The sequence below is a fragment of the Dissoconium aciculare genome (assembly GCF_010015565.1).
Source record: "Dissoconium aciculare CBS 342.82 unplaced genomic scaffold K489scaffold_2, whole genome shotgun sequence".
NCBI classification, from domain to species: domain Eukaryota; kingdom Fungi; phylum Ascomycota; class Dothideomycetes; order Mycosphaerellales; family Dissoconiaceae; genus Dissoconium; species Dissoconium aciculare.
In genome coordinates this window covers 191822-217836 of record NW_022984952.1, presented here as the reverse complement: position 1 = coordinate 217836, position 26015 = coordinate 191822, and the positions used below count along the sequence as shown (strand labels likewise).

Here is a 26015-nt window from a genome sequence, read left to right as displayed (position 1 = left end):
CATATTATCCGGATATGCTGATAAGGTAGTGCTCTATACGTTAATCTGCATCAACTTTATTTGAAATCCAATCACGAACAGATGTGTCCGGGCATTTGAGGACCTCCTCGAATGTCGCTGCATCGTCTTTGGAGATGTGTTCTGCATCACAAGTCTTCTACATTGGCCCCAAGGCAATTAAGGCGATGTCTGCATGTAAGTCCTCCGCATAGCACTGGCTTAGTCGCGAACTTCCAGACAATGCGTCCGTTCTGTTATTGATGACACCGAAACATAGGTCGATGGACGCAACCGACTAAGCAACTTTTGGACCCCGACCGGACTATCAAGTCACCAAAGTCTTGCTGATGGAGAGGATGTCGGACACGATCTTCTCACCCGGGCTGGCTTTCTTCGCCAGGCTCATTCGGGGATATTCCACTTGCTTCCTCTCGGCCTTCGCGTCCAGAATAAAATCGAAAGTCTGATCGACAAGCATATGAGCAACCTGGGTGCATCGAAAGTGTCTCTCTCCTCTATAAGCTCACAAGATCTGTGGGCCAAGTCTGGCCGTTTGGACGGCCGTGATGCTGAATTTTTCAAATTGAAGGATCGGAAGGGAACCAGATTCCTTCTAGCTCCTACACACGAAGAAGAGATCACCACTATCGTTGCCAATTCGGTTCATTCTTACAAAGATCTACCACTACGATTATACCAAGTTTCGCGCAAATATCGTGATGAGGCAAGACCTCGCCAGGGCCTTCTACGTGGACGAGAATTTATCATGAAGGACTTGTATACCTTTGATTCGACGGAAGCAAACGCTTTGGAGACATATGATGCTGTCCAAGTTGCGTATCGAGGATTTTTCGACGATCTCGCAATGCCATATCTCATGGCTGGCGCAGATTCCGGCAACATGGGAGGTAACTACAGCCATGAGTATCACCTTGCTTCTCCCAAGGGTGAAGACACGGTCATCTCCTGTACAAGCTGCGACCACAGCATAAATGAAGAGCTTTATCGCGAATCAGTTGATCCCGAGGATGTCGGAGCGGAATTCCGAGTCGTGTATAGTCAAACCAAAGGGGAGACAGAGGTGAAAACCACCTGGGTGAAGAGTGCAGTCGCTGACAGCACGGAACCTGTTCGCAGCAAGACTTTGGTGACAATTTACATTCCTCCCTATGTGACCCAGCTTAACAGCCATGCGCTGAAGGATCTTCTGCCTGAGCTCGATACAGCTGTGCAATTGTCAGATCAGCTTCCGAAGGATTTTGAGGACGAAGCACCTCCAGCAGAAATTACTATCCGTGATCCTAGGGTGGATGAGTCTGTCGTTCTCAAAGAATTGGGCCCATTTCCTGTTAGAAGAGATATCAGAAACTCGTCTTTTGGTCTCTCTCAAGCAAAATCTGGCGAGAAATGCCCCAAGTGCACCTCGGGCACTCTCCAGCTCAATCAAGCGATTGAGGTGGGACACACCTTTCACCTCGGCACCAGATACAGCAAGCCGCTGGCCGCAAAGGTCTTGAACGCCGAAAACAAAGAAGTCGATATAGCCATGGGATGTCACGGAGTTGGCGTATCACGCTTGATGGGTGCTGCCGCATCCCTCAACGCAGATGAGAAAGGACTCAATTGGCCTGTCATGATAGCGCCTTTCACGGTCATAATTATGTCGGCTGGCAAGGTCTCTGCAGATGACGTCTCCTCAGTCTATGATGAGATCTCAAAGCACCGTTTCGAGTTGGATGTGGATGCGATCATCGACGACCGTGAGAAACCTCTGGGTTGGAGACTGAAGGATGCAGATCTCGTGGGATATCCCTTCATCATTGTACTGGGCAAGTCCTGGGCTCAGAACAAGAAAGTCGAGATACAGTGCAGGGCTCTGGGCCTCCGCGAGAATGTGACCCTGCAAGATCTCACGGAATTCATTGGGCTTCATTGCGATCGTCTACGGAATCATGCCGTGGAGAGGAAGCAAGGCTGAGAGAAAGCCGACGTCCACACGATGTGATCATTCTGTTACAATCGCATTGTATCAACATTGTACTATCACTGTCTTCGGATCTGGATATTTTCATGAGGTGTCTTAACAATTTTGTATTTATTTTCTGTTGGATGGCATTTCACATCAACATCAGCCATTGGATATGGGCATTCTTACGAATGAGGCTTAGCGTCCGAATTGTAGACCAAGGTGCTGGGAACAATCACCGAGCAGGTTGGGCCGCATGACGTTCGACCTCGTGTCGTTACAGCCACTTTGGATTCCCAAACGCGTCCACGAGCAGGACGAGAACCTGGATTCAGAATGCGCCTAGTGTGCATAATATGTCCTTGAATCGCAAGTATGTGATCGCATCCGGCGTTGCGGCGATCACCGCCTGGATATTTTTCCTCGACACGAGGCTGCGCTGGATACCGCTGGCGTTCGTACTCGGCGCCATCAGTGCTGTCGTTGGAACGTTATTTGTGGTCGCAACAACAGCGCAAAGATCACCTCTGCAGACTCAATCAATTCGTATCGAACATGGTCCACGCGCGCCCGCGTTCACAGCCCGCCACCGGTGGGAGGAAGAAAAAGTCGGTGTGAAGGGAAGAGAAGAGTATCGGCGGCCAGCTATATTTCCGGAGGTCATTCGGTTTTCCAAAGCGGTGGATGGATTACTAGACTTGGTGTTGCGTGACTTCATCACCAGCTGGTATGGAAAGATAAGCCCGCGACCACTATTTCAGCATGAGATCGATCGAGTAATCCGAGCGGTCCTGCTCTCAATAATCGCGCGCCTCACTGAGAAGGATCTGGTGGAGATTGGAGTCGCAGGGCTATTGCCCGTCGCTACGAATCATCTCAAGGAATTCTACGATGCCGAAAGGACTGTCCGCGGCAAGAACCTGGCCAACGGGATTCCTGAGAGTGACGAAGTGAGCAACGCGATCGCAAGCAAGTACAGAAATGGCAAGCTCCACGTGGTCGCATCTTTAGCATATGCCGACACTGCGAGCACCGCGCAAGAGTACCTCAGAAAGCTAATACAGAAGCTCTTGCCCAAAGTTCTGCCCGCCAACATGAAATCTAGCCCTGCTGTTCTTGTTCTGGTCCGAGAGATTGTAGCATGTGCTGTGCTTGCGCCGATAATTAATATGCTAATAGAACCGGATACATGGAACCAAATCATCGTGAACGTTGGCGGTGCAGCTCTTCGAGATCGAAAGACTGTCCGACGAGTCAGAGCTGCTCTTGATGAACATGCTCCAGCTTCACCTCGGCCAGCGCGCAAAGCTCAGTTTCCACAGTTGCGTCCGTACGACAATGAACGCCAATTCGAACGTTTCATTCGCGCTATCAGACAACTCGATACGCTGACTGATGCCCGTCGACACCGAAGTGAACTCGTCGCTCAGCTCGCACGCGACTCTGTCGTGAGTGGCCAAGACGCAGCCTATCTTCGTCGACTCGAGACTGGCAAGCGACTCCTCGACCAACAAATCACACGTCTCACTTCGACCAAGGGCGCCTCATCAGATACCGACTCAGCTGCATCTTCTGCACGGGTCGACTTCGCTGATCGCAAACGACAGGCATCTTTGCGCGAAGTTATCTACAACGCAGCAGGTCTCAGTTTATTCATGGAATACATGGATCGTCACAAGGCCACCAAAATGGTTCAATTCTATCTCGAAGTAGATGGATGCCGCAATCCGCTCGAAGGTGATGAGGACGAGGTATCTCCCACCTCCTTCACTGCTTCAGACCGCATGAACATGAAGCACATGTATGAAGACTATTTAATCCAGCCTGAGTTGAACGCCCCAGAACGAACACTGCAGCCAGTCAAATTGTACCTGAAAGCCGGCAGTGCAGCAAATTCCCGCGACTATGTGGCAGCTCGCCGGGGTGTCTTGCAGCACCAGACAAGGATATACAATACTATGAAGACAGAACACTTCGAGGCCTTCAGACGATCAGATCTATATCAAAAATGGCTATCGATAAATGATCAGCCACCAATGTCACCTGTACATGTTCCAAGAGTTTCCACGCCGCCCCTTGGAGGAGCCCGGCTCAGTTATTCTGGACAACTACCGCCACGGAGGCCACAACTTGCAGCATTGCACAAAGACTCCGAGCTTCGTCGAGCTGTACTCTCTACGTCGGATCTGAAATCCCTCGGGAGCAACGGCGATCTCTTCTCGGACGCTCCCCGACGATCTCTAGACGATGGCAACACACGGCCCGCATTATTCGGCGATGACCTCGACGACGACCCGATGATCAAATCAACCTCGAGCCTAAAAAGCTACGATTCCGACGGCGAGCGGGCTCAGCGCGCGCAGGACGAAGCAAAAGCAGTGAGTGCCATGCAACTTGCTCTCGATGATATTGTTGGTGATGAAGATCGGGATTCTCTCTTCGCCGATTCCTCGGCGAGAAATTCACTGGACGAAACGGACAGACCAAATCCTGGCCAAGGTGTCTCAAGACCAATTCTATCGCCTCAGGCATCCTCAAATTACGGCAAGCCGAACATCGCCTCACTTGGGCTTGTCGGAGCTCCATCGAATAGAGGAGTCTTCGTTGACGATCTATTCGGCGACGAAGCACAAAAGTTCGCTGAAGACGAGAAAGAGGATTCTGATGGTACTACCGATCCAGATGATGAGGGCGTGCGAGAGGCTGCTCCAGGCGACCTCGGTTTGGCCGAAGCAATAGACGCCCTCAACGCAGATATTGAGCGACTCAATGCTCAGCGGAACGTGCTCGACTCTCTCACGGCCAAAGCGGAGCTGACCAACAACACTGCTGAGCTACGCATATTGAAGAAATCGGAACAAAGCTTACAGCGTGAAATAAAGCGTAAAGAAATGCAAAAGCAGCAATACGTTGTCCAAGAAAGCGACAATAGTCTTTTTGGTCGTGCTGCAGTGAGAATCAATTCCGTCATGGTCGGCAAAGAGGACGACGGGCATGAATTTGCGCTTTATGTGATTGAGGTGAGGCGGAAAGCAGGTGACTCAATGCCTGCAGCTGTGTGGGCAGTCACCCGACGGTACAGCCAATTCCATGAGCTGCACAAGAGACTCAAAGCGCGCTTTCCAGCAGTAAGAGAGCTTGACTTCCCGCGTCGTCAAGCACTATTCACGCTGCAGAAAGATTTTGTTGAGAAGCGCAGAGGGACCTTGGAACGCTACCTTCGATCACTACTCTTGGTGCCTGCAATCTGTCGCAGCCGTGAGCTACGAGCGTTCCTGTCTCAAGCTGCCATTGCCTCCCACGGCAACGACACCAACGCCGATGCTAAAGACTTCGTCACGAGAATCTACAACTCGGTGTCAGACGGCATGGAAGATTTCCTCGGCAACCTTCCTGTTCTGGACCAATTGTCCGTCGCAGGTCAGAATCTTATATCTGCAGCGACGGCGCAAATCAGCGGCGGCGCCCCAATCGACAGTCTAGATCCAGTGGCACAAAACCCGTCCACTGCAGCCGAGGCCGAAGCCGAACTGAACGCCTACGAAACCAAAAAGTCCGAACCATTCGTCAAACCTATCTGCGATCTCTTCCTCGAAGTCTTTGAATTGTCAAAGGGAAACAGTTGGCTTCGAGGTCGGACCGCCGTCGTCGTTCTGCATCAACTCCTGGGCGGCACGATCGAGCGTAAGGCGCGCGAAACCGCCAAAACCGCCCTGGAAGATGACAAGCTTGCCGGTTACGTCGAGAGTCTGAAAGCTACCATGTGGCCAGATGGGAAAATTCGTCCCTCGTCCGCACCTCGCACTCCGGCGGAGAAGGCTCGCACGCGGAAGGAAGCCGCTCTCCTGCTTGAGGCCTTGATGCCGGATGTTGCGGGAAGTGTGGTCGGCAAGTACAACGCTCAAGCGGCTGGCCGCAAACTCGTTGCTGTGCTGAACAACCCTCGACTGAAGTGAGTTTGCCAATTGAGTCTTTCTGTCGGGAATGACTATGCTAATAACGTGGTCTCTAGTGCCCACCTTGTGTTTACGCTCATAGATGAGATCATGCGTGTCATTTTTCCCGAAATCATGAAAGGTCATGAGTGAAATGAAATCCAACATAAATGAGTCATGGCATCATATCATACAATCACACTGATTCCATCATCATTCTCGGCTCCCCCTCCGTGTGGCCAACATATACCAGTGATCGTGATCCTTACGTTGTCCTTTCGGATCGATGCAATTCGACAGATGCAAGAGATGTCCTCGCCGTCCACGTAGAAACAAGGCATATAGTACGCCCGCCAATGCAGTTGCTGCGACACTGGCTGTAGCGGGATACTTGAATTGCTCCGGCTTGGGGAATATGATTGTGCTCGCGAATGCCAGCATTTCGAATGTGTTTTGCAGGGCGAATTCTTGCGACGAAAACACCCCTCTTCGATCAGTTTCCACTTCCTGCGCCAGTTGATTAACTTTTTGAAAGCCGATCTTCTCCGGGGATTAGCACAGCTTACCTCTTGCACGATTGTCTGCGCGCTCAGATCAAATCCCCATAGCCCAACACGGCTGGCGATCACAGCCGTAACAGCGCCCACCGCGGCGACATTAGACGGCACATCAATCCAGAAGAAAAGGCCGGCCACGGCGACGCAGAGAATCTGCCAATTCAGAAACCATATTCCTGCCCTTTCACTTCCGATATGATGTGTGACCTTCGGCGCAAGCCAGGTCGCGGACATCTCGACTGCGGCAGAGATTCCACGTAATGCACCAATCACACCTGATGAGAGGCCGAGAGTCAAGAGATACGTGATCATCTGTCCGGAGAAGGACAGCACAGTCATGTACAACAGCGCCAGAGACAAAGACGGGAGGAACGCGGGATGATTGACGTAGAGCAGTATACCTTTCAGTGACCGTCGAATCGATCGTCGTAGCGTGTGTTCCAAGTCCGGTGGTGTTTCGGTGATCGCTGACTTTGGTGCTTGTAAAGCTGGTACGCGATTGTAAACTCGAGCAATACTCCAGTACTCGAACACGACAGAGAGAATCGTCATTCCGCCTGTAATGGCCACTGCGAGGGTAGTCGAGAATCCATCGATCAGAGAGATGACCAAAGGACCAATCAATTTGCAGAATAGGTCGATTCGTCGCATTCGCGAGTTGAGCACTTCTTTCATATTAATCGAAGAAGCATCGTTTAATATCGGCCATCACTCACATGAAAGTTGTGCCTCGTCACCTGCCGCCAAGACCACTACGAAGTCGCGCTCCACTGAGATTGTATTCAACACAGCGCTGACTTTCTCAGCACATGCGAGAACCGTAAGCAGCGCAAGAAAAGCGTGCGAAGCCTCGTCTCGGAGTTGCTCGAACCTCAACAGGGCGAACAAGGCGCAGCAGGATGCTGCAACGGCTAGCCTCTGTCCGACTGGTACACATATGCTGAGCGGAACGACTTTCATATAACAGATCTGGTGCATGTGTTCGTACCTATCGAAATTCGTACGACGACCAAGCGATCCGCTCGGTCGATGTAGTTGCCGATCCAAGGTGCTGCTATCGCGGCTGAAGCGTTTCGACACAGCGCATACAGCGATGCCGGCAGAAGTGTCTGAGGATAGATATTTGCAAGGAAGAGGAATGCTCCAAATTCGAAGAGACGAGAGTTCCAGGTGGAAAGGAAGTGCGAGGTGTAGAGGAGCTTTCTGGTATTCTTTCGCTTTACTTCATTCAAAGATTCTGTTTCGGTAGACTCATCGCTCTCGTCCTCCCCGTGCGTTGCAGTTGCGTCGCAGAATTCGTCTCGTTCGAAGTGATCTTCACTCGGACGTAATAGCGGCTCTGCCAATGTTGCATTCTCATCTGGTCCTGTCATACTGTCTCGGCTCTGATCAACGACTGCAGAAGTTCGCAATTGTACTCGAAGCAATTTTCTAAGGTTATCCCCGTTCAAAATTAAATTCAGAAGCATGGATAGTACATTGTGTCGCGTTTGCGCTGAACGGTGGATGCCCAAATGTCGTGAAGTCACGATTGGGGCTATCGGCAACCCTAAGCTGACATGACGACACTCCGAGTTGGTCAGGCGCGAACCAATCCCTCATCTACTATACTATGACATCAATCACGTAACATATTGTGATCTTTGTATGTTTGACTATTCTGTAGCAAGATGGCGACTCCCCAATCTCTGGATATTTCTGCCTTCGCAGCTCGACAGATAGCCTTACTCGAGCACGAACTCGCAGCAGAGCTGGCCACGACTACACAGCAAGTCTCAATCTATGCCCCCACGACGCTACAGCGTGCTGGCCTCGCCGTGCTTAACCTCAGCGTCAACAACCAGCGCACAGGCTTCGGTGGCAAGACTCTTCTTGAGCTAGGTCTTGATCCTGCCGTGGCCAGCAGTGGTGATAATGGCGAACTTCTACTGCCTCAGCATGGTCTGCGTGTGGGCGATATCTGTTCCGTTGCGGAGCAGCCGCGGGGAGCACAGCGGAAGAAAGAACGCGAGGGCATGGAGAAGCGAGGGTTGGAAGGTGTTGTGACGAAGGTTCAGAGGACGGCTTTGACTGTTGCTCTGGACAAGGACGAGGCGGATGTCCCGAATGGAAAACTTTGGCTGTAGGTGAATCGCCTGTCCATTCTTCTCTTCATGAAACGAGAGCAGTAGAATTCGCCGATATGATGTCGAGCAGAAGGGTAACACAGGTAGGACGACGGTGAGGTCGAGATGACAGCGCTTCCTCCTCGCCATCACGAGATTTATTTTTGTTTTCAATTTGCCATAGCTGATATGTAGTTATCTTTCTTACATAGTGTGAAACTTGCCAACGATGTAACATACAAGCGCCTGAACCAGACTATGAATCGCCTGCAGAAGATGCAAGCAGCAGAACATAGCATCCTCACCCAAGTACTCTTCGGCCAAGCCTCCGTGTCACCAGTCGCTTCGAGTGATCTTGACGCAGATCTAAAATGGTTTGATGATACCCTCAATCCCAGCCAGAAGGATGCCATTCGCTTTGCTCTAGCCAGCCGCGAGGTCGCACTCATCCATGGCCCTCCAGGCACCGGTAAGACACACACTCTGATCGAGCTCATCCTCCAACTTCACGCCCGTGGTAAACGACTACTTGTCTGCGGCCCAAGCAACATCTCCGTCGACAACCTCGTCGAGCGACTCGCAGCGGCCCAGCATCGCTACACCGCCAAAACCCCCTCAATCTTGCGCCTCGGACATCCGGCGCGTCTTCTTCCCAGCGTCTTGAGGCACAGCTTGGAAGTCCTCACGCGCACGAGCGATGCTGCGGCCATTGTGGCGGACATACGCTCCGATCTCGATGCCAAGCAAGCCTCGATTCGAAAGACTCGCTCCGGCCGCGAACGTAAAGCGATTTATACCGAGATGCGTGAGTTACGACAGGAGTTTCGAGCTCGTGAGGGACGCGTAGTAGGAGATCTCATGCGGACGAGTGATGTTGTTCTCGCGACTCTGCATGGAGCCGGTGGGTTTCAGGTGAAAGACCAAAGGTTTGATGTTGTGCTCGTCGATGAGGCAAGCCAGGCCCTTGAAGCTCAATGCTGGGTTCCGATTCTAGGAAGTGGAGCTTCGAAGGTGGTGCTAGCTGGCGATCACTTGCAATTACCGCCCACCATCAAGTCGTTGAATGAGAAGGCGCCGAAGACGCAAAAAGTGGAAAGCAAATCTTCGGACAAGAAGGCCGATGGAGCGAAAAGCCTGAAGGCGATGGAAGACCTCGCTCTCGATGACAAGGGAAAGGCTGAAAAGTCGAAGGGAAACAAATCGAAAGAAGGACCACTTTCTCTCGAGACGACACTATTTGACCGTATTCTCGCATTACATGGCAACGACATTAAGCGAATGCTCACGACACAATATCGTATGCACGAGGCTATCATGGCATATCCCTCCGCCGCGCTCTACGAAGATAAACTCATCGCGGCCGATGCCGTGAAGAAGCGATTGCTCAAGGACATTCCCATTGCAATCAAGGACACGGAAGATACCCGCGAGCCACTCGTCTTCTGGGATACGCAAGGAGGCGATTTCCCCGAGACGCTTGAGAACGACGATGAAAATGATGAGCAAGGCGGGAGCACAGGCCGCAAGACTGGTGGACTATTGGCCGATAGTAAAATCAACGAGAACGAAGCGGCGCTCGTCAGCTTACATGTATCCCGTCTGGTTGCGGCTGGACTTCCAGCGGAGGATATTGCTGTCATCACGCCGTACAATGGACAGCGAGCATTGCTTGCACAGAGTCTGCCCGAACGGTTCCCGGGAATCGAGATCGGCAGTGTGGATGGATTCCAAGGTCGTGAGAAAGAGGCTGTAGTGGTCAGCTTGGTGAGGAGCAACGAGGATGGTGAGGTTGGCTTTCTTGGAGAGAAGCGACGGTTGAATGGTGAGTCATGCGCAAATCTCTCGAGAGTCTGGGTCTGCTTTCGAGCGAGATGGCTGATCGCATCATTTTTGCAGTGGCGATGACACGACCGAAACGACATCTTTGCATTGTCGGCGATTCAGAGACCATCAGCAAGTAAGTTGTCATTCTGCATCGACTGTTGTTTATCGTTGTGCAGACAAAAGCTGATATCGTAACCCAGGGGCTCCAAGTTCCTCAAAGCTTGGATGCAGCATTTGGAAGAGCACGCCGATCTGCGGTACCCAGACGTAGCCGACCTTGCATCGCAGGCATGAACAAGCGTTGTGGGAGTTCGCAGAAGCGTATTGCTCCTGGTCCCTCGTGAAACAATCACTACTGGAAGCCTTCATCCTCGAATTTCTTTCTGCTCCGAATTGATCTCTGCGGGATGTTGTTGGCGTCGCAACGACATCTTCTTCGTTGAGTCCAATGACGCAGGATGTAGCTCAAGAGAGAGAAAGTCGACTTTCTCAGCCTCGTTCATCGCTCGATCTCCCACCCTTCGTGATCTACCCCTCATGTGTGCTATTCATATTCACGAACTATTGTTATTAATATGGGGTTTCGATAGTGACAACGGTCGACAACGAAGAGGGAAATTTCGTGGCGCGCAATATATACCGTACCTGTGTACCTCGAACGCTGCCACGGAGCGGGAGTGGCCGCGCCTTTCAGGGCAGTTCCCTTCATCGAGTGTTTAACAGCGTGGCAGCAGAATGCCGTACCGTGCGGACCTGCAGCTAGGGATTCCGTGCATGAAGAAGAAGTCCGCTCATGCAGGCCCAGCTGCATACATGCCTGTGAAGTGCCCATCTACATTTCGCTGCCGATATTACATATGCACGCCTTGCATGAATATACCATGTTGGTCATTCTGATCCTGCTGAGCTCTCTCTTTCTCCTGCGTGAAGCAAATTTGCTGAGGTCCGAAAGACTATTGCGCAGGAGCTGTTGGATTGTTTTGCTGCAGAAAGAAGGAGGAGATTTCGCTTCGCGGACTGAGTTTACGCGGCTTCGAAGAGACCCATGTCGGCCACCTCTGAACATTGACCGGAAAAGCAAGAAAAGATGCGGAATTACCTTGCTTGCGCGATGGCTCCGCGGCGGAACAAGCGTCACTGGCCACCATGATGTGCTCCGCAGTCGCTTGAAGAGTCCCCACATACATACTCTGTACAACGTGTTTGCGCGTGGGTCGGATGAACGAACTCGAGAGGCCGTTTCAAGGTGAAACGATGGAGCGGAGGCGCCCAGGTGGAGAGCAAAAAGCTTTCCTGGCGTGCGCGCGCGCTCGCGAGAAAGGGGGGCGGGGGCCGCTGGAGGGCAAGCGAAGGAAGAAAAAATGTCCGGGACTCAACGGAGCTTTCCATGCGGCTTTCTCTGAACCAGCGCTTCTGCACGCATTACGTGCATGTCCAACGCTGCCAATTTCACCCAGCACTGACGCAGGAAGTGCCGACATTGTGATCGTCTTGGTGAGAAATCGACGACGGCTAAAGGGGGATTTCGTGCACTGTTTATCATGAGGTCTCGCGTTGTCGACGCCGGCGCTGCCCTGGGCGGTGCTGACTCGACAAGGCATGGTGAGTGCGGCGGCCTGCGTCATGCACGAGCTCATCGTATGGCCTCTTCTGTTATTGTGTCAATGCTGTCGGCACCAATTTTTCCTCGTCGGGTCTTGGAGAGCGTGGTGCTGGTGTGTCAAGGAGCGACACTCTCGGCGCATTATGTGACTTGTACGTAGTCTCAGCATACTACATACTGTGGTGCGGAATCGGAATTCACGTTACTGAGCGACGCGCGCGGCACGAGACATCCATTGAAGGCATTGGAGGCATTGGAGGCATTGGAGCTCAACAGGGATTCTTTAGCAGCCCTGGAGCTCTCTGCTTAATTTAGCCCCAGCTCCACTCGCAACATGCCGAAAAGGGCGAACTTGGAGGAAATCGAGGTCCAGCCAGAAAAAAGCTGTTGACCCGTTGTGGAGTAGCGGCGGGCGCCAATTCCGTCCCCGCGCTCTTGCCGAGATACCTCATCTCCTGCCTCGCTCTAGATGTCCCCATTCATCAGCGACCGTACCAACCTTGGAATGCAGCATTGGCGTCCGCCGTTTGATGACATGCTCATGCTGTGATGAACATCGCAGGTGACCAGCAGAGTATGAAGCAGTGCTGAGAGCATCGCTTACCATCGTTCAAAACAAATGCAATGAGCTGTTCATTCTGACAGAGAGCAAGACAAGAATCTCCCCAAAGGAGAATTATCCCGATACCGTCGCCCGTGCGATTGCCGCACGATGCACCAACTCTCTTAATAAATGTGCAATCACCGACAGACAAACCTGGCATACAACCAACTGTACGCTCATCTTGCCCCATATGCCAATGCACGGTGCACGGTGGTGACCTGAGCGAAACTGTTCCGGCGCTTTGCTTGACTCGGTGGTCTCTGCGTTTCCCAGTGTGTCTCGTCTCTCCTTGATACAGAACAGCACACCTCTCTTGCCCACGCTTCCTAGCGCCATCTCGATAGAGGCATCGGTGCTTTATCCGCGCGCGTGGCCCAGATACACACACACACTCACTCACTCACTCAAGCACACTTCTCGTCACATTTCCAACGTTCTTTTCTCCTCACCTGAACGGTGTCCTGGCTGGACCTCAAAATCCGTACCGGCGCTGTCCTACTTGATTGAACTTGCTTAACAACTGTCGCATATCATGGCCTCTGCGTCGCAACGGTGTCGTACGTCGTGATTCCTGCTCGACAAGTCGCCGCACATTTCCCTCCCAGTCTTCATCGTGGAGCGACACCACCAACACATGAGCCGTTGAGTCTAACAGCACGACAGCACCACAGTCTACAGTCCTTTCCGGTGATTCAACAATCGTTCTGCTTGAGTCCTTTGGACGAAACTCTTCCGACTGATATTCCGCATCTGTACCACCGGACTCACGCCCCAAGGCGACTCACAGTCTTTTCTGTCAAAACTTCGGCCTGCACGATCCGTACACCTCCCGGACGACCGAATCTTCTGCACCGCCTGCATTTTCACACCTACTAGCGCACGCATACTCCTCAAATTTGTCCCTTCTGTATGGCTTTATGTGTATCTCTAGATGGATAGCTCCAAAGATGCTGTCCCAGACCGGGGTCCAGGATCGCCCTTCAGCATATTGAGTCCTGGAAAGTCAAGCCGGGAATTGACCAGGCTGCGCAAGAAAAAGTCCAACTCGATTGCTCGCACGGCAAACTCACGCCTTTCGCGACCTAGCGGCGAGCTTGGAGACGAGTTGTACAGCAGCCCAGAAAGAGATGGAGGCCAAGGAGCTGGACTGAAGGCGCGCAAAGATGCCTTGCGTGATGCTGTGAAAAGGATATTCAGCCGGAGATCTAAGGACATTGGCATCTCGACAGTGATGCGCATCGGAACCCCACGCCATGGTCATCACTTCAGCGAGTCGACCGCCGCCGCGCCACACGCCACTGTATATCAACAATACACACGCGGCGGTCATGTACCACCACTTGACACGAACCATACGTCGCCAGCATTGCCATCAATGAATTCATATACGCGTGTGCAGTCGCCTTCCGCGGCGCTCTTTCCCAAGAGTGCCAAGCTGCAGCCCATGGATCTAGGAAATCCATTTGAGCGGCCTGGGCTTCGTCGACGAAAAACATTGCCGAGCGTGGTACTTTCCGATCGAGAAGCAGCTGCAGTTGCCAGTGTGACAGCTGCTATGGGTTCGATCAGAATACATCTTGACCCGGAAGGACACGGCGACGAAATCGAGGGTAGCACAGCACAGAGTCCGAATCGACGCTCGAACCGACTGTCACGAAGCACTGACGATCTGCGAAACATGCACCTGGCTGCTGCTGATACTCCTCGTAGTCGACGCGACGAGATCAAATACTGGCGATCAAGTATTGGACAAGCAGCTCCAGAAGATGAAGGAGAAGAGCATGGTGTTTCCAGGACGCAAGAGAGTAATATGGATGAATTGCATGCCCGTGGCAGTCCGTCAGTAGCACTACCGTCGAACAGTGCGGCCGAGGTGAACAAAAATCCGCAAGGGCACCAACGCGATTCTTCTACGGCTAGTGATGTCGCTTCTCCTGGTGGCTTCGGTCCAGATATGGAAACCTCCAAAGAATTGGAAGATCGCGTTGCGCGACTCGAAGCCGGCCTCCATGATTTTCAATTCTCTCTGAAGCGCCTAACCGCGGACAGGGATCGCCATACCGACATCCTGAGCGTCGGCAACGACGACCCTGCTACCCATCAACGATCTTCCAGGAACATGCCCAAGACCTTGACCGATACCCTGATCACTTCTCTCCAAGCCCCACTCGCTTCTGACACATATGAGTATGGCTATAACTATGAAAATGACAACGATAATCTCCGACCTGCGACTTCACCACAAATTGGGTCTCGACCACGCACGCCTGATTATCCGCCACTACCTACTAATCTTAGAAATCCTGATATTGCCAGGTCACTCAATGCTGCAGCGTCCACAACACCACCTGTTCGGAGCTTAGACGCCAATATACAACTCGCCGCGTCACCACCGTCTTCTCCGCCAGCTCGGATCGCTCCGCAATATCACCACCGACACACGAGATCTATTGGATCTGTGCTTCCTGACAGAAACCCAGGCCATTGGACACCACAAACAGAATCAGATCATACTGTTCGACCTCGCAACGGCACAGTCTCGCCTCAATTGGAAGCAAATGATGAGATTTTCAGGACGTTTACGAGCAGTCACCAGGATGCTGTGGACAGTGGCTCCCGTGATCTGCCTTTGATACAAGAACAACCCCAGCATTCTTCCTACACAGTCCAATCGCTCTATCAAATGCTCGCAGACGAACGACTTGCCCGTCGCCGCCTCGAAGCACAACTCCATCGCCTACGCGCCGAGATCACGGATCTCCACCAACAACTTGCTGTCTCAGCAAGCCCTCCTACCGTCGCAGCCATTCCAGCTTCCACGATGGAAAGTCCCTCCGACTCCTATGACTACAATCGTAATCGGAACAGCCACAACAGCATCCACACACTCCCTCTCCAACCCTCCATCACCAAAATCTCCAACTCATCTAGCGCATCCAGCCATCAGCGCAATTCACGTCACTCCGCCGGTAGCGGAAACTTCCGACTTCGCGAGATCCTGCGTGACGTCGAGGTCAGTCCGCCAGGAACAGCGGAGCTCCGCCGTCAGCATGAGCGGGAGGCTGAAGAAGAACGGCTGTGGCGTGAACGTCAGGCGCAGAGGTCTCATGGAAGGTCCAAATCGAGCAAGTCGCGCACGAAGCGGGATGAGCGGATCTTCTGAGCCGCTTCCTTTTCTTTCCCACACGACGAAAACCAAACTCTATGACCCTGCCACTCCAAAAACAAGACCAAGACCCTTCGCCTCACCGCGTTACGACCTTGCATTATCGCACCCCTTAATTCTTTTGCCTACAAAATTGCTATTGGCTCATCATCACGTTTGCAACATCCCACCTACCTGTTATTTCATTCGGGCGAATGTGCCCAAGTTGATTGCCCTTTAAGCCCCCTCTGACGACGATTCTTACGACGACGTACGACGAAATTTCCCCTCGATTCTGTATTTGTTTTTGAATTTTTGAATGTTTTTGAATTTCGCGCATGGCGCTGTTTTGTACTGTAGCTAGCCAGCCAGTCCTCTTTTGAAACCATCTAATTCAGGCCCCACAGCGTGCTGTCTATTCTTTTGTGCAAGTTTTTCACTTGGCGATGCTACTCGGAGGAAAGCCCAGAGTTCTAATGTGACTCCCACTTATTGTGATCAGTCTCATGATGAGAATCACAGTTTTCATTCCTCCCCACTATCATGTATCAATCAAGCTGCAATCTGGACATATAGAGAAAATGGAATTTCCTCGTCATTCTTCATAATCATCACCATCATCAAAGTTTGCCTTCCACCAAGTTCTCATTCCTCGCATCACGCACGTGAAGAATTTGTGCTATCCCAAGTACTCTCCCTCTCATCATCCGCTCTGATAGCTTTGTGGTGATCATCGTCATCATCTACATTCCAAGGGTGCTTGGACTTGCGGATCACGGAAGGGCTTGCTCTCCGATGGCCGATGTTGCGTCCGGATCGGTGACGGGCGAGGATGTCGGACGGGCATAATTTGTGATGGGCGGGCATAATTTGTGATGGGCGAGCATAATTTGTCATAGACGACGTGAGTGATTTTTGTGCGATCTGTGTTGGACGAGCATAACTTTTGGTAAGCATCGTTCGCGCTCAGCCTCTGACACCTGCATGCAGCCTTTGAAGTCAAATCTTGGAGGTGACGTCGCACACACCCCAGGCACTGCAATTCGAGTCACTTAATGAGTCACTAATGCTGTGTTCGTCATAAGTTGTGCATAACTTCCGGCATAACTCGCCCATGACATGCGCATAATTTTGAGTGTAATCCGTGTGTGTGATGTAAGCTCAACTTCTGACATGATATCGCAGATCCCGTAATGCATTGGCAATCACCTCATGAGTCATTACCGTTGGTATCATCAATCACTTGACATTGCTCGCAATATGCAACGCGAAGGACCTTCGGTTATTGGCACCCGTGGACCTTCTGGATGTGGGTGAAAATGCGAGAGGATGCATGGCGGGGTGGAATTCTCATCGAATGTATCCTCCAACACACCAATGCACGGCAATTCAGGGCATGAATCCATGGTAAACCAAGCCCAATCACCACCGGACCCTTGCCCTATGTACGCCCAGCGGCGATCGCAAGCTTCTAAGGTTGCGGAAGAAGCAAGCACGTGGCAAGAAACAGTCTTTTCAGGTTGCTTGGTCCGCTGCTGGCTGACGAATGCTGGCTGACGAATGCTGGCTGACGCGGGATGGAAGTGTTCACTGTCTAACAGCACGAACACGAGTCTTTGTTCAGGGCATAATTTGCATAAACACGGAAGCATCGACAACATGCCGGATCAAAGCCGTGTGGCTATGGGGGAGTCGTGCCGCCTAATGCACAAGGCCGTCCGCACCAAATCCTCCGTCCGCACCAATTCCTCCGACCGACCGATGCTCGCATTATTATTCAGCTAGGGATATCGGAGTGGAAGGGCGAGATTAGCCTCCCGTGTCTCCGCGCGTGCGTCAGCCAACGATGCCCACTTGGAGATGACTGCATCATTAGTAGTGGTGGATAGGTGTGCTCGCAGAATGTCGCACGCTGTTTCCAACATCACCAAGGTTCAAAGCAGGGCAGAGCGGATGCCAATACGGTTTGCGTCGTCTGTCACATATATTACACCACTCGCCCGGCTGTCTTCCAAACAGTCCTCGCACTTCAAGCTGATACATACTCTCCATTTCCCGCTAGCATATTGACACGACGGAGACACGATGGTTTTCCTCCAGACCGTCTTATATTTGACGGTGCTATACGGCGTCTACATCTTCACCCGCAGTTACTACAATGCATTTCATGGGCCTCTCAGTAAATACCCAGGTCCCATATTGAGAGGCTTCTCTACATTACCCTCGCTTTGGTCAAAGTACCATGGCAATGAAGTTGCGGAAATTGTGAAGCTCCACGCTCGATATGGACCTGTGGTCCGCATTGGACCCACCTCGCTTTCATATACAAACGGTGCCACGGCCTGGAAAGACATCTACGGCTTCAAGAGGGCTGGGAAATTAAACTTCCCCAAGGTGAACATTCGAGCACTCAATAAACCACCCCCTGGCAACGATACTTATCTGTTTGGCTGTAGGACCCAGAGGTTATGACCAAGCCATTGAACGGCTCGCCGCACATTATCATTGCGAACGACGAAATACATGCTCGACAAAGGTACTTCCACGACCCGCAGCGATTTCTGGATTAGACTAATGCCCGGGAAGGAAAATCATGTCGCATTCTTTTGCCGATCGCTCCATTCGAGAACTTGAACCCATGCTTATCGGATGGGTGAGCAAACTTGTCGAGAAGCTAGCTCAGCCAGCTGCAACTTCGACGCCAGCTGATATGCTGAAATGGTACAACTGTGCTACTTTCGGTATGCCGCGCATCATCTCGACCGCTTTCCAGAAAGCTTTTACTGACTATGTACAGACATCATGGCTGACCTATCTTTCAATGAGCCCCTCGGAATGTTGGACGACGGCGAATACTCGCCCTGGGTAGGAATCATCTTCGCGACCATCAAAAGCCTCGCGCGATTGCGAGCAATCAGAAATATCAACTGGATCACACAGAGTCTCGTATCGAGACTCATGCTTATGCCCTCCGTGCAGAAGAAAGCGTGGGAGCACTTCAGCTACGCAGCTGAACGCGTCGACCGCCGTCTGGAGAAGCCGACCGACCGACCTGACCTCTGGGGCAAGATCATCGACAACGGCGGCCTTACCCGCGACGAGCAGCATTCCAACGCGATGATCTTCATGACCGCCGGCACCGAGACCACCGCGACGTTGCTCAGCGGCACAACCTACTGGCTCCTCCGCGAACCCGCCATCCTCGCCAAACTCGTCGCTGAAATCCGCTCGGCCTTCACCAGCGTCAACGACATGACCCTCGAAAACCTCGCCCGCCTCAAATACCTCGACGCCGTCATGCACGAAGGTCTCCGCATGTACCCACCCGTCCCGACCGCCCTGCCCCGCGTCGTCCCCGAAGGCGGCGCCGAAGTGTGCGGCGACTTCCTGCCCGCCGGCGTCTCCGTCGGCGTGCCCCAATACGCCGCCTACCACAGCCCGCTAAACTTCAAAGACCCGGACAGCTTCCGGCCACAACGCTGGATGGGCGATGTGGAATTCAAGGACGACCAACTCGCCGCCGTCGAACCTTTCCACGTCGGACCCCGGAATTGCATCGGCAAGAACCTCGCTTATCATGAATTCCGCCTCATCCTGGCCGCAACGCTACTCCATTATGACCTCAGCCTTTGTGAGGCTTCGGCGGATTGGACGGATCAGAAGGTTTATATTCTCTGGGAGAAGAAGCCGCTTTGGTGTACATTGAAGCCTAACCCGGCGTTGAAGGCTTAGTGATGGGAATGCCGGTATGACGGAGCACGATGCTATGACGAAGGGGCGATATCTTTTTCTACCATTAAATTGTTTCTGGGCTGGCGTAATCATTTGGAAGGATTGTATTTTCGGAAGGGAAATCTTCACTTTTTCATGTCCTTATTTACCGTTCTATCGCTGTGCAATGGTATGCATAAAATTATGCATGCATAATACAAAGACACGATGGGATTGCTCGGCGGTTGCGTACTGTAGCGACGAATGACGCGCCTCTTGTTTCTCTATTCGATATATACCTAGGTAAGGAAAACATTCACGTAAACTTATTCTACTACTGGAAATCTATTCTCGATGAAGTGTACCTTTTGGGTGAATAGTAGGTTTGCGTAGAATAGAGAAGGAGAGAGGGAGGAGGAGAGCGGCGAGGGTAAGGGTAGAATGTTTTATCAACTAAGCTGTCGGAGTGCCCCGTCCGATTTGACCGACACGGAGGTCGCACACGCCTCTGCATTGGCTTATCAGACTTGTGTTCGAGCTTTGCCTCTTTTCTCCGACTTTTTATGTGATCCAGATTATCGCCTTCTTCTCTGTCTACCAAACATCAGGACAATCGCAGGCGATCGAGATCCGCTCGGCACACTGTGCAGTTTACGATGCCAGCTTCTGGAGCACCTCACGTCACGATAATGCGTCGCCCTCATTGGTCGGACATCATGCAAGATAGCTACATGCTGCAGGAGGGATCACATCCATGTTCGACTGCGCCGCATTGCCCGCCATCATGATCAGATTCCCACGCGCGAGGCACGACGCTGCCAACAGAGACAGCGAGGACTCTCTGCCAGACGTAAAATTATCAAGTGTAAATCGAAAATGAACGGCGAAACTCAAAAGCGCGCGAGAAAACGCGACAGATTCTTCTCCTCATTCTTGAAGAAACGCGGCGCGGCTGCGGCGAGCGGACCTGCCCAGCCGACCGCCGCCGCCGCGACCGCAGCAGATGCTCCCGAACATTCCGACATCCCTTTGGTGTCGAGTACTGCGGTGCCATTGGCAACAAATTCCATCGGCAAAGCTGATGTTATCGTGCTACCGGTTGGTCGGGCGCCGCCGGCAGCAGACGCTTCTGCTCGAACCAGCATCACTTCGCCGCCGGTTGATCCGACGGTGATGGCAGAAGCAGTTCCAAATCAACCCGATATCACCTCGTCGAAGGTAGCTCCGACGCCGGCGGCAGCCGAGCCTCCCAAAATCCCTTCGCTGCCGATCGCTCCATTGCCAGTGGCAGTAGACACTCGCTCTGGGGCCGAAATCATCTCGCCGCCAATTGACGCATCCTCGACCAGCTTGCCAGCGATGAACGTGCGACCGCACGATGAATTCGTGTCTGAAGCGCTCGACCTTCTTGGAAAAGAGGATCGAGCAGTGGTGGAGCAGTACTTTATTGCATCCAACATCAGCGAAACTATTCGAAGCGCTTACGAAGGAGCGAATGAGCTGAAGACGAAGGCCAAAGACTCAAGAGGTATCGGAGCCAAAGTGTCGAAAGTCATCAGCTGGATTGACCAGTTCAAGTCCGTCGGCGATTCCGTTGCAATGCTTGATCCTATTCACGCCGGCTTGCCATGGGCTGGCATTAAGATATTGCTATCTATCGCTATCGCAGACATCAACCAAATGGAGACGCTCGTCACCGGTATGGACCTAGCCTTAGAGTCAGCAAATCGACTTCGTGCGTACTTTCTGTATTACAAGCAGCTTCCAAATCATTTAACTACCGACAATTTCCGGAAGGCGCTTATAAAAATGTATGCAAAGGTACTAGCCTTCCTCGCTCAAGCATTCAAGGTCTATAAGACAAAACTGTGGTTACGCGGCCTGCGTACATTCTGGCAGGACAGTACCATCCGGGACTTGAAGAGGATGGCGACAAACTCAGTCAGCGACTGGAGATTGAGGCTTCCAATTGTGATAGGTTTATGTCCGACCGAACAGCAGCAGCGAAATGGCGAGACGATTTGTATGGAAAGTTGGAGAAACTTGATGGAATTTCAAGAATTGAGTCCAAATTACAAGACCTCAACGTCAACGTCGACCTGTCCAAGCTACCAGTAGTAGCTGGTGCGAAATACAACTCCAGCGAAGAGTCTCAGCTTACTTCATGTTTGAATGGTACTCGTATTGATCTCCTTGGCCAAATCGACGACTGGGCCGAGAACCGAGAAGGGAAAAGCATTTACTGGTTGTGTGGAGGGGCTGGGACCGGAAAGTCCACAATCTCTCGCACAGTGGCACAAAGATTCGATAAAAAAAAGCAGCTTGGAGGAAGCTTCTTCTTCAAGCAAAGCGACGCTGACCGAGGAAATGCAGACCGCTTCTTTCCGACCATTCTTCGTCAGCTGGCCGACCACATACCGGCTCTTAAACAACCTGTTGCGGATGCCATAGATCAGGATTCGTCATTGTGTACGAGCGGCCTCCAGGATCAATTCGACAGGCTGTTTAAAGAACCTTTGATGTCGATTGAACCAAAACAGCTACCACACCGGTGTATTGTTATCGTGGTTGACGCGTTGGACGAGTGTGATCGGAAACACACAAAGAAGTTCCTGACACTTCTCGCAGGCATCAATTCTGTCAGCCGACTTCGTCTGCGAGTCTTCGTAACCAGTCGACCTAAGCATCAAATCGAAATCGGATTCGATATGATGGACGTGAAGCTGCATGACGATCATGATCTAGAGAAAGATCAGGTCGCAAGTATTGAACATGATCTGGAGCGGTATTTCGACCACGAATTCCGTTCAATCCGTACTGAATGGGCGCATGGGCCGTATGATCCTCTCCCGGACGACTGGCCATCGCAGAAAGAGATCCTAGAATTGACAATGCTCGCGACTCCACTCTTCATTAACACTGCGACGGTGTGTCGATTTGTCCAAGAAGGAGCTTCTCCGCGCAAACGACTCAGCGGGATCCTAGACCATAAACATTTGGTACCATCATTACGCCTTCAGGACGACTACTCTCATCTTCGGCTTATGTATTCCCAAATTTTGAGTGAAGCGACCAGGTCGGATGACCCAGAGGAGGCAGCCGAGAAGATTCAAGACTTCAAGAAGATTGTGGGCCCCATCCTTATTGCTGCTGTCCCGCTTTCTGTTGAAACACTCTCTCACATACTCCAGATAGATGCGGATAATATCAGCGCTGTCCTATCGCCTCTCAAGTCTGTCCTTGACGTCCCGCGAGATCGAACAAAGCCGGTACAACGCCGGCATTTGTCATTTCGGGAATATTTGCTTGATCCCAAGAACAAGGAGGACTTCCGAATCGACGAGCAAGCAGTACACGCGCAGTTTGCCCTCCAGTGCGTACAATTTCTTCTGGATTCCAAAGCACTTCGACAAGATATTTGCGACGTGAAACATCCTGGCTTCAAGCGCCGAGACATCACAGAGACAAAAGTTGCGGAATGCATTCCTCCACATGTCGCATACGCGTGCATGTATTGGGCCAATCATCTTGCCGCGGGTCAGGTACCAACACTCGACGGCACTGAGCTCGTGTATGAGTTCTTAACGACACATTTCTTGCATTGGCTTGAGGTCATGAGCTGGCTGGAAAAATTTAGGCTTGTTATCTCTTCTATAGAAGAAATGATTGGCATCACAAAGGTACGCCTACATCCGCTTCTATTTAAACCTCGACTGACGAAACAACGCAACAGGCAAATGTCCGTAGCAGCATAGTTCCGTTTCTCTTCGAGGCCCAACAATTCGTCCTCAGGTTTCGCTTTCTCGTCGCAAACTCCCCTTTGCAGGTATACTATTCTGCCTTGAGATTAGCTGCAACGCAAAGCGTGATCTCGAAATTGTTTCGTACCGAAGACATGTGGGAACTACTTCCGGATGCAGACTCACATTGGGGTTCTGATTTTCTTGTGCTTCACGAGCATGAGGATAGTATTCGTGGATTCTCTTTCGCTCCAGACGAAAAATCTCTCGCATCTTACTCGTGGGACAGAACCGTGCGAATATGGTCCATCAACGGGGAGCAGTTGTATGTTCTCGGACATGATGATTACATCCACGCAATAGGGTACTGTCTCGAGGGAGAGTTTCTCGCATCAGTTGATATGAGAGGCAAGGTTCGGTTCTGGGACATAACCACCGGAGAGACTCGGTGGAGTTTTGAGCTTGGCGGCTGCTTCAGTGCTGCAATTTCATGTGAGGGTCGCATCGCATGGATAGACCGGCACGGTACGCTCTGGCTATGTGACCATAAAGGTGGTCAAAAACGAATGCTCCCAAACCCAGATGAAACTGGCAGCGCGTGCAAAAGCGATGCTTCGGAAAACTCTGCTAGTCATGGTGATCACGATGCTGCCGATGGTAATAATGCCGCCAAAGTGGTCGTCAATAAGTCTGCTGATGTTTCCGCGGATCAAGGGAACGATCAGTCTGCGAATGAAGCTACCAATGATTCGGATACTAATTACTATAGATTGTCTTGGGTAGCGTCAATGGCATTCTCCCCTGATGGTCAGCTCGCAGTACGGGGAGACGCCGGACAGCTCATCCTGTGGAATGCGACCACCGTCATCGAGGTACACAACATTTTCATCAAACTTCCGCGCTATTCCGAACCACTACCGTTAATGAAATTTTCCTCAAGCGGCAGGGAGCTCGCGACGTACGACTTTTGGCCTCAAAGTGTCTGTATATGGTCGTGGACGGGGGCAGTCGTAAGCTGTAGGTGGGACAAGCTTTGCGTAGATGTTCAAGACATAGCATTGAGTTCTGATGGTCGGCTCGCCGTCGGGAAATCAGACGGAGGTGTACAGGTGTGGGATACAAACGCAGATGTGCTGCTACAGGAGTGGCACGGTCACACAAATTACTGGTGTCCGGTCCAATACTCACCGGCGGGACAGCTTGTCTCGGGCGCCTCCGACGGCTCAATTCGATTCTGGGCCAAAACATCGATGAATAGACCACCAGAGGCGAAAGGACAGCTAGGATTGCGAGAAAGCGAGGTAATGTCTTACGCTGTGTCGTTGTGTGAACAAATTGTGGCAACCGGCCACCTGAACGGAGAAGTTCGAACATGGGACACGCAAACAGGGAAAGCACTGAAGTTCTTTTCTGGACACAACAAACTTGTGCATGAGGTGGCCATCTCTCCGGATTGCAATATAGTCGCATCTGGATCATCTGACGATACTGTGCGACTGTGGAGTACGCGGACAGCGGAAGAGTTACAATGTTTTCGAAGACATACGGGCGGGGTGCAAGTGGTCAATTACTCCCCAGACGGAATAATCATCGCTTCAGCGGGCTCGGCGTCGGGTCATGAAAGCACGATACTGCTGTGGAATGTCCAAACCGGCGAGGTGTTGCACGAGCTTCCAGTGGAACTTGAAAGGATTGTGCGCTCACTTGCATTTTCGCCCGATGGAGTTTTCGTGGTGTCGGGTCTTACCAAAGGAAAAGCTCTGCTCTGGAATGCACATACAGGTGCATTGCTGCGTCAACTTCACAGTGGCGAAAGTTCCCCTTTCAGCGAGGTAACCATGAGTTGTAAAAAGGTCATTGCAATCGGAGTTCAAGGGCGGTGGCCCGTACAGCTGTGGGACGGGGAATCAGGAGAGTTGTTGCTAAAACTTTGGGCCGATGACAACTCCCCTGGACCTAGCTGTTTGGAATTCTCAACCGATGGGGAAACTCTCCGTACGCATGCAGGGTCCTTCAACCTTAAAAATGCTTTCCCACTGACAGGTCAATCCCCCGTGATTCAACTAGCCCCGTTGCGCCTGAACAAGCAAGGGGATATGATACAGCAAGACGGCGTCGATATGCTCTGGCTTCCTCCCCAGTACAGGCCTTGTCATTCCAGTGTTTTGGCCTTCGGAAAGACCATTGCCATTCCTACTTACTCAAGAGGTATGGCATTTTTCCGCCTGAAATAGCGAAGTTCACGGACAAAGTTACTGTTGAGCTCGGTGTTTTGATCCACTCGACATCATTCTCAGCAACCATATGATCACCGGTAAAAGTCGCGAGCATGCCGATATATACCCTCAATCCCATTCTGTCCCGATGAAGCAGGTCTGGATAGGCCCGGGCGTACTAGAAAGGGGTTTTGCTGCTTACCGGCAAGATGCGCCTCTGAACATTATCCATCGACGTAGTGTGATGTATGTCGACCGGCGCAGAGCTGTTTGGAAGCACCATCGGAAGCGAGGAAAGCCACGCGATAGTGACAAGTTCCAATGAAATTCATGCGACTACGTCGAGGTGCTGAATCGTGGAGCTGTCCGACGAAGATGGAGGAAAGCTATGAGGAAAGCTACTATAAGAACTCTCCGTTGATAGCAATGCCTCTGGACGTGGCAGCTTGCAATGTTCATGCTACAAAGACTACTTTCCGTCGAAGCTTTGATCTCCTGGAGAGGTATGGGGAACGTGATGAAGCAAAAATTTCGAGTCGTAAGCGGGTGCTCATCGCTCAATGAGTGTAATTATCTTAAATGAATTAACGCCCTATGAACGGCACAGAC

The 26015-nt window shown here is 51.8% G+C and overlaps 8 protein-coding genes across 8 annotated transcripts; 6 read left to right on the top strand and 2 right to left on the bottom strand.

Moving 5' to 3' along the window:
- The first annotated feature begins 38 nt into the window (after positions 1–38).
- K489DRAFT_392288 (prolyl-tRNA synthetase) lies at positions 39–2171 on the top strand. The gene is made up of 2 exons (XM_033606729.1): positions 39–195; positions 278–2171. Exons 1-2 carry the CDS (start codon positions 112–114, stop codon positions 1976–1978), a joined length of 1785 nt encoding a protein of 594 aa, XP_033462878.1. The 5' UTR covers positions 39–111; the 3' UTR covers positions 1979–2171.
- Positions 2172–2252: 81 nt separating this feature from the next.
- On the top strand, positions 2253–6231 carry K489DRAFT_349909 (putative intermediate filament protein). Its single transcript, XM_033602413.1, has 2 exons — positions 2253–5918; positions 5979–6231. The coding sequence occupies exons 1-2, from the start codon at positions 2323–2325 to the stop codon at positions 6052–6054; spliced, it is 3672 nt and encodes a 1223-aa protein (XP_033462877.1). The 5' UTR covers positions 2253–2322; the 3' UTR covers positions 6055–6231.
- Positions 5822–7831, bottom strand: K489DRAFT_349907 (putative Ferriportin iron efflux transporter; the record flags this gene model as incomplete). Its single annotated transcript, XM_033602412.1, has 4 exons — positions 5822–6408; positions 6468–7123; positions 7175–7411; positions 7447–7831. The coding sequence occupies 4 exons, from the start codon at positions 7829–7831 to the stop codon at positions 6115–6117; spliced, it is 1572 nt and encodes a 523-aa protein (XP_033462876.1). The 3' UTR covers positions 5822–6114.
- Positions 7832–8077: 246 nt separating this feature from the next.
- On the top strand, positions 8078–11003 carry K489DRAFT_331281 (P-loop containing nucleoside triphosphate hydrolase protein). Its single transcript, XM_033602136.1, has 4 exons — positions 8078–8580; positions 8776–10385; positions 10460–10520; positions 10588–11003. Exons 1-4 carry the CDS (start codon positions 8129–8131, stop codon positions 10679–10681), a joined length of 2217 nt encoding a protein of 738 aa, XP_033462875.1. The 5' UTR covers positions 8078–8128; the 3' UTR covers positions 10682–11003.
- Positions 11004–11424: 421 nt separating this feature from the next.
- K489DRAFT_99610 (uncharacterized protein) lies at positions 11425–12203 on the bottom strand. Its single transcript, XM_033609120.1, has one exon. The coding sequence runs from the start codon at positions 12022–12024 to the stop codon at positions 11629–11631; it is 396 nt and encodes a 131-aa protein (XP_033462874.1). The 5' UTR covers positions 12025–12203; the 3' UTR covers positions 11425–11628.
- Positions 12204–13525: 1322 nt separating this feature from the next.
- On the top strand, positions 13526–15757 carry K489DRAFT_367120 (uncharacterized protein; the record flags this gene model as incomplete). The annotated part of the gene is made up of 1 exon (XM_033602831.1): positions 13526–15757. The coding sequence occupies one exon, from the start codon at positions 13526–13528 to the stop codon at positions 15755–15757; it is 2232 nt and encodes a 743-aa protein (XP_033462873.1).
- A 1773-nt stretch (positions 15758–17530) lies between these two features.
- K489DRAFT_376230 (cytochrome P450) lies at positions 17531–19609 on the top strand. The gene is made up of 4 exons (XM_033603871.1): positions 17531–18133; positions 18196–18275; positions 18326–18480; positions 18537–19609. Exons 1-4 carry the CDS (start codon positions 17825–17827, stop codon positions 19469–19471), a joined length of 1479 nt encoding a protein of 492 aa, XP_033462872.1. The 5' UTR covers positions 17531–17824; the 3' UTR covers positions 19472–19609.
- Positions 19610–21130: 1521 nt separating this feature from the next.
- K489DRAFT_419112 (WD40 repeat-like protein) lies at positions 21131–25576 on the top strand. Its single transcript, XM_033608204.1, has 3 exons — positions 21131–23130; positions 23184–24207; positions 24286–25576. The coding sequence occupies exons 1-3, from the start codon at positions 21433–21435 to the stop codon at positions 25422–25424; spliced, it is 3861 nt and encodes a 1286-aa protein (XP_033462871.1). The 5' UTR covers positions 21131–21432; the 3' UTR covers positions 25425–25576.
- The last annotated feature ends 439 nt before the right edge of the window (positions 25577–26015 follow it).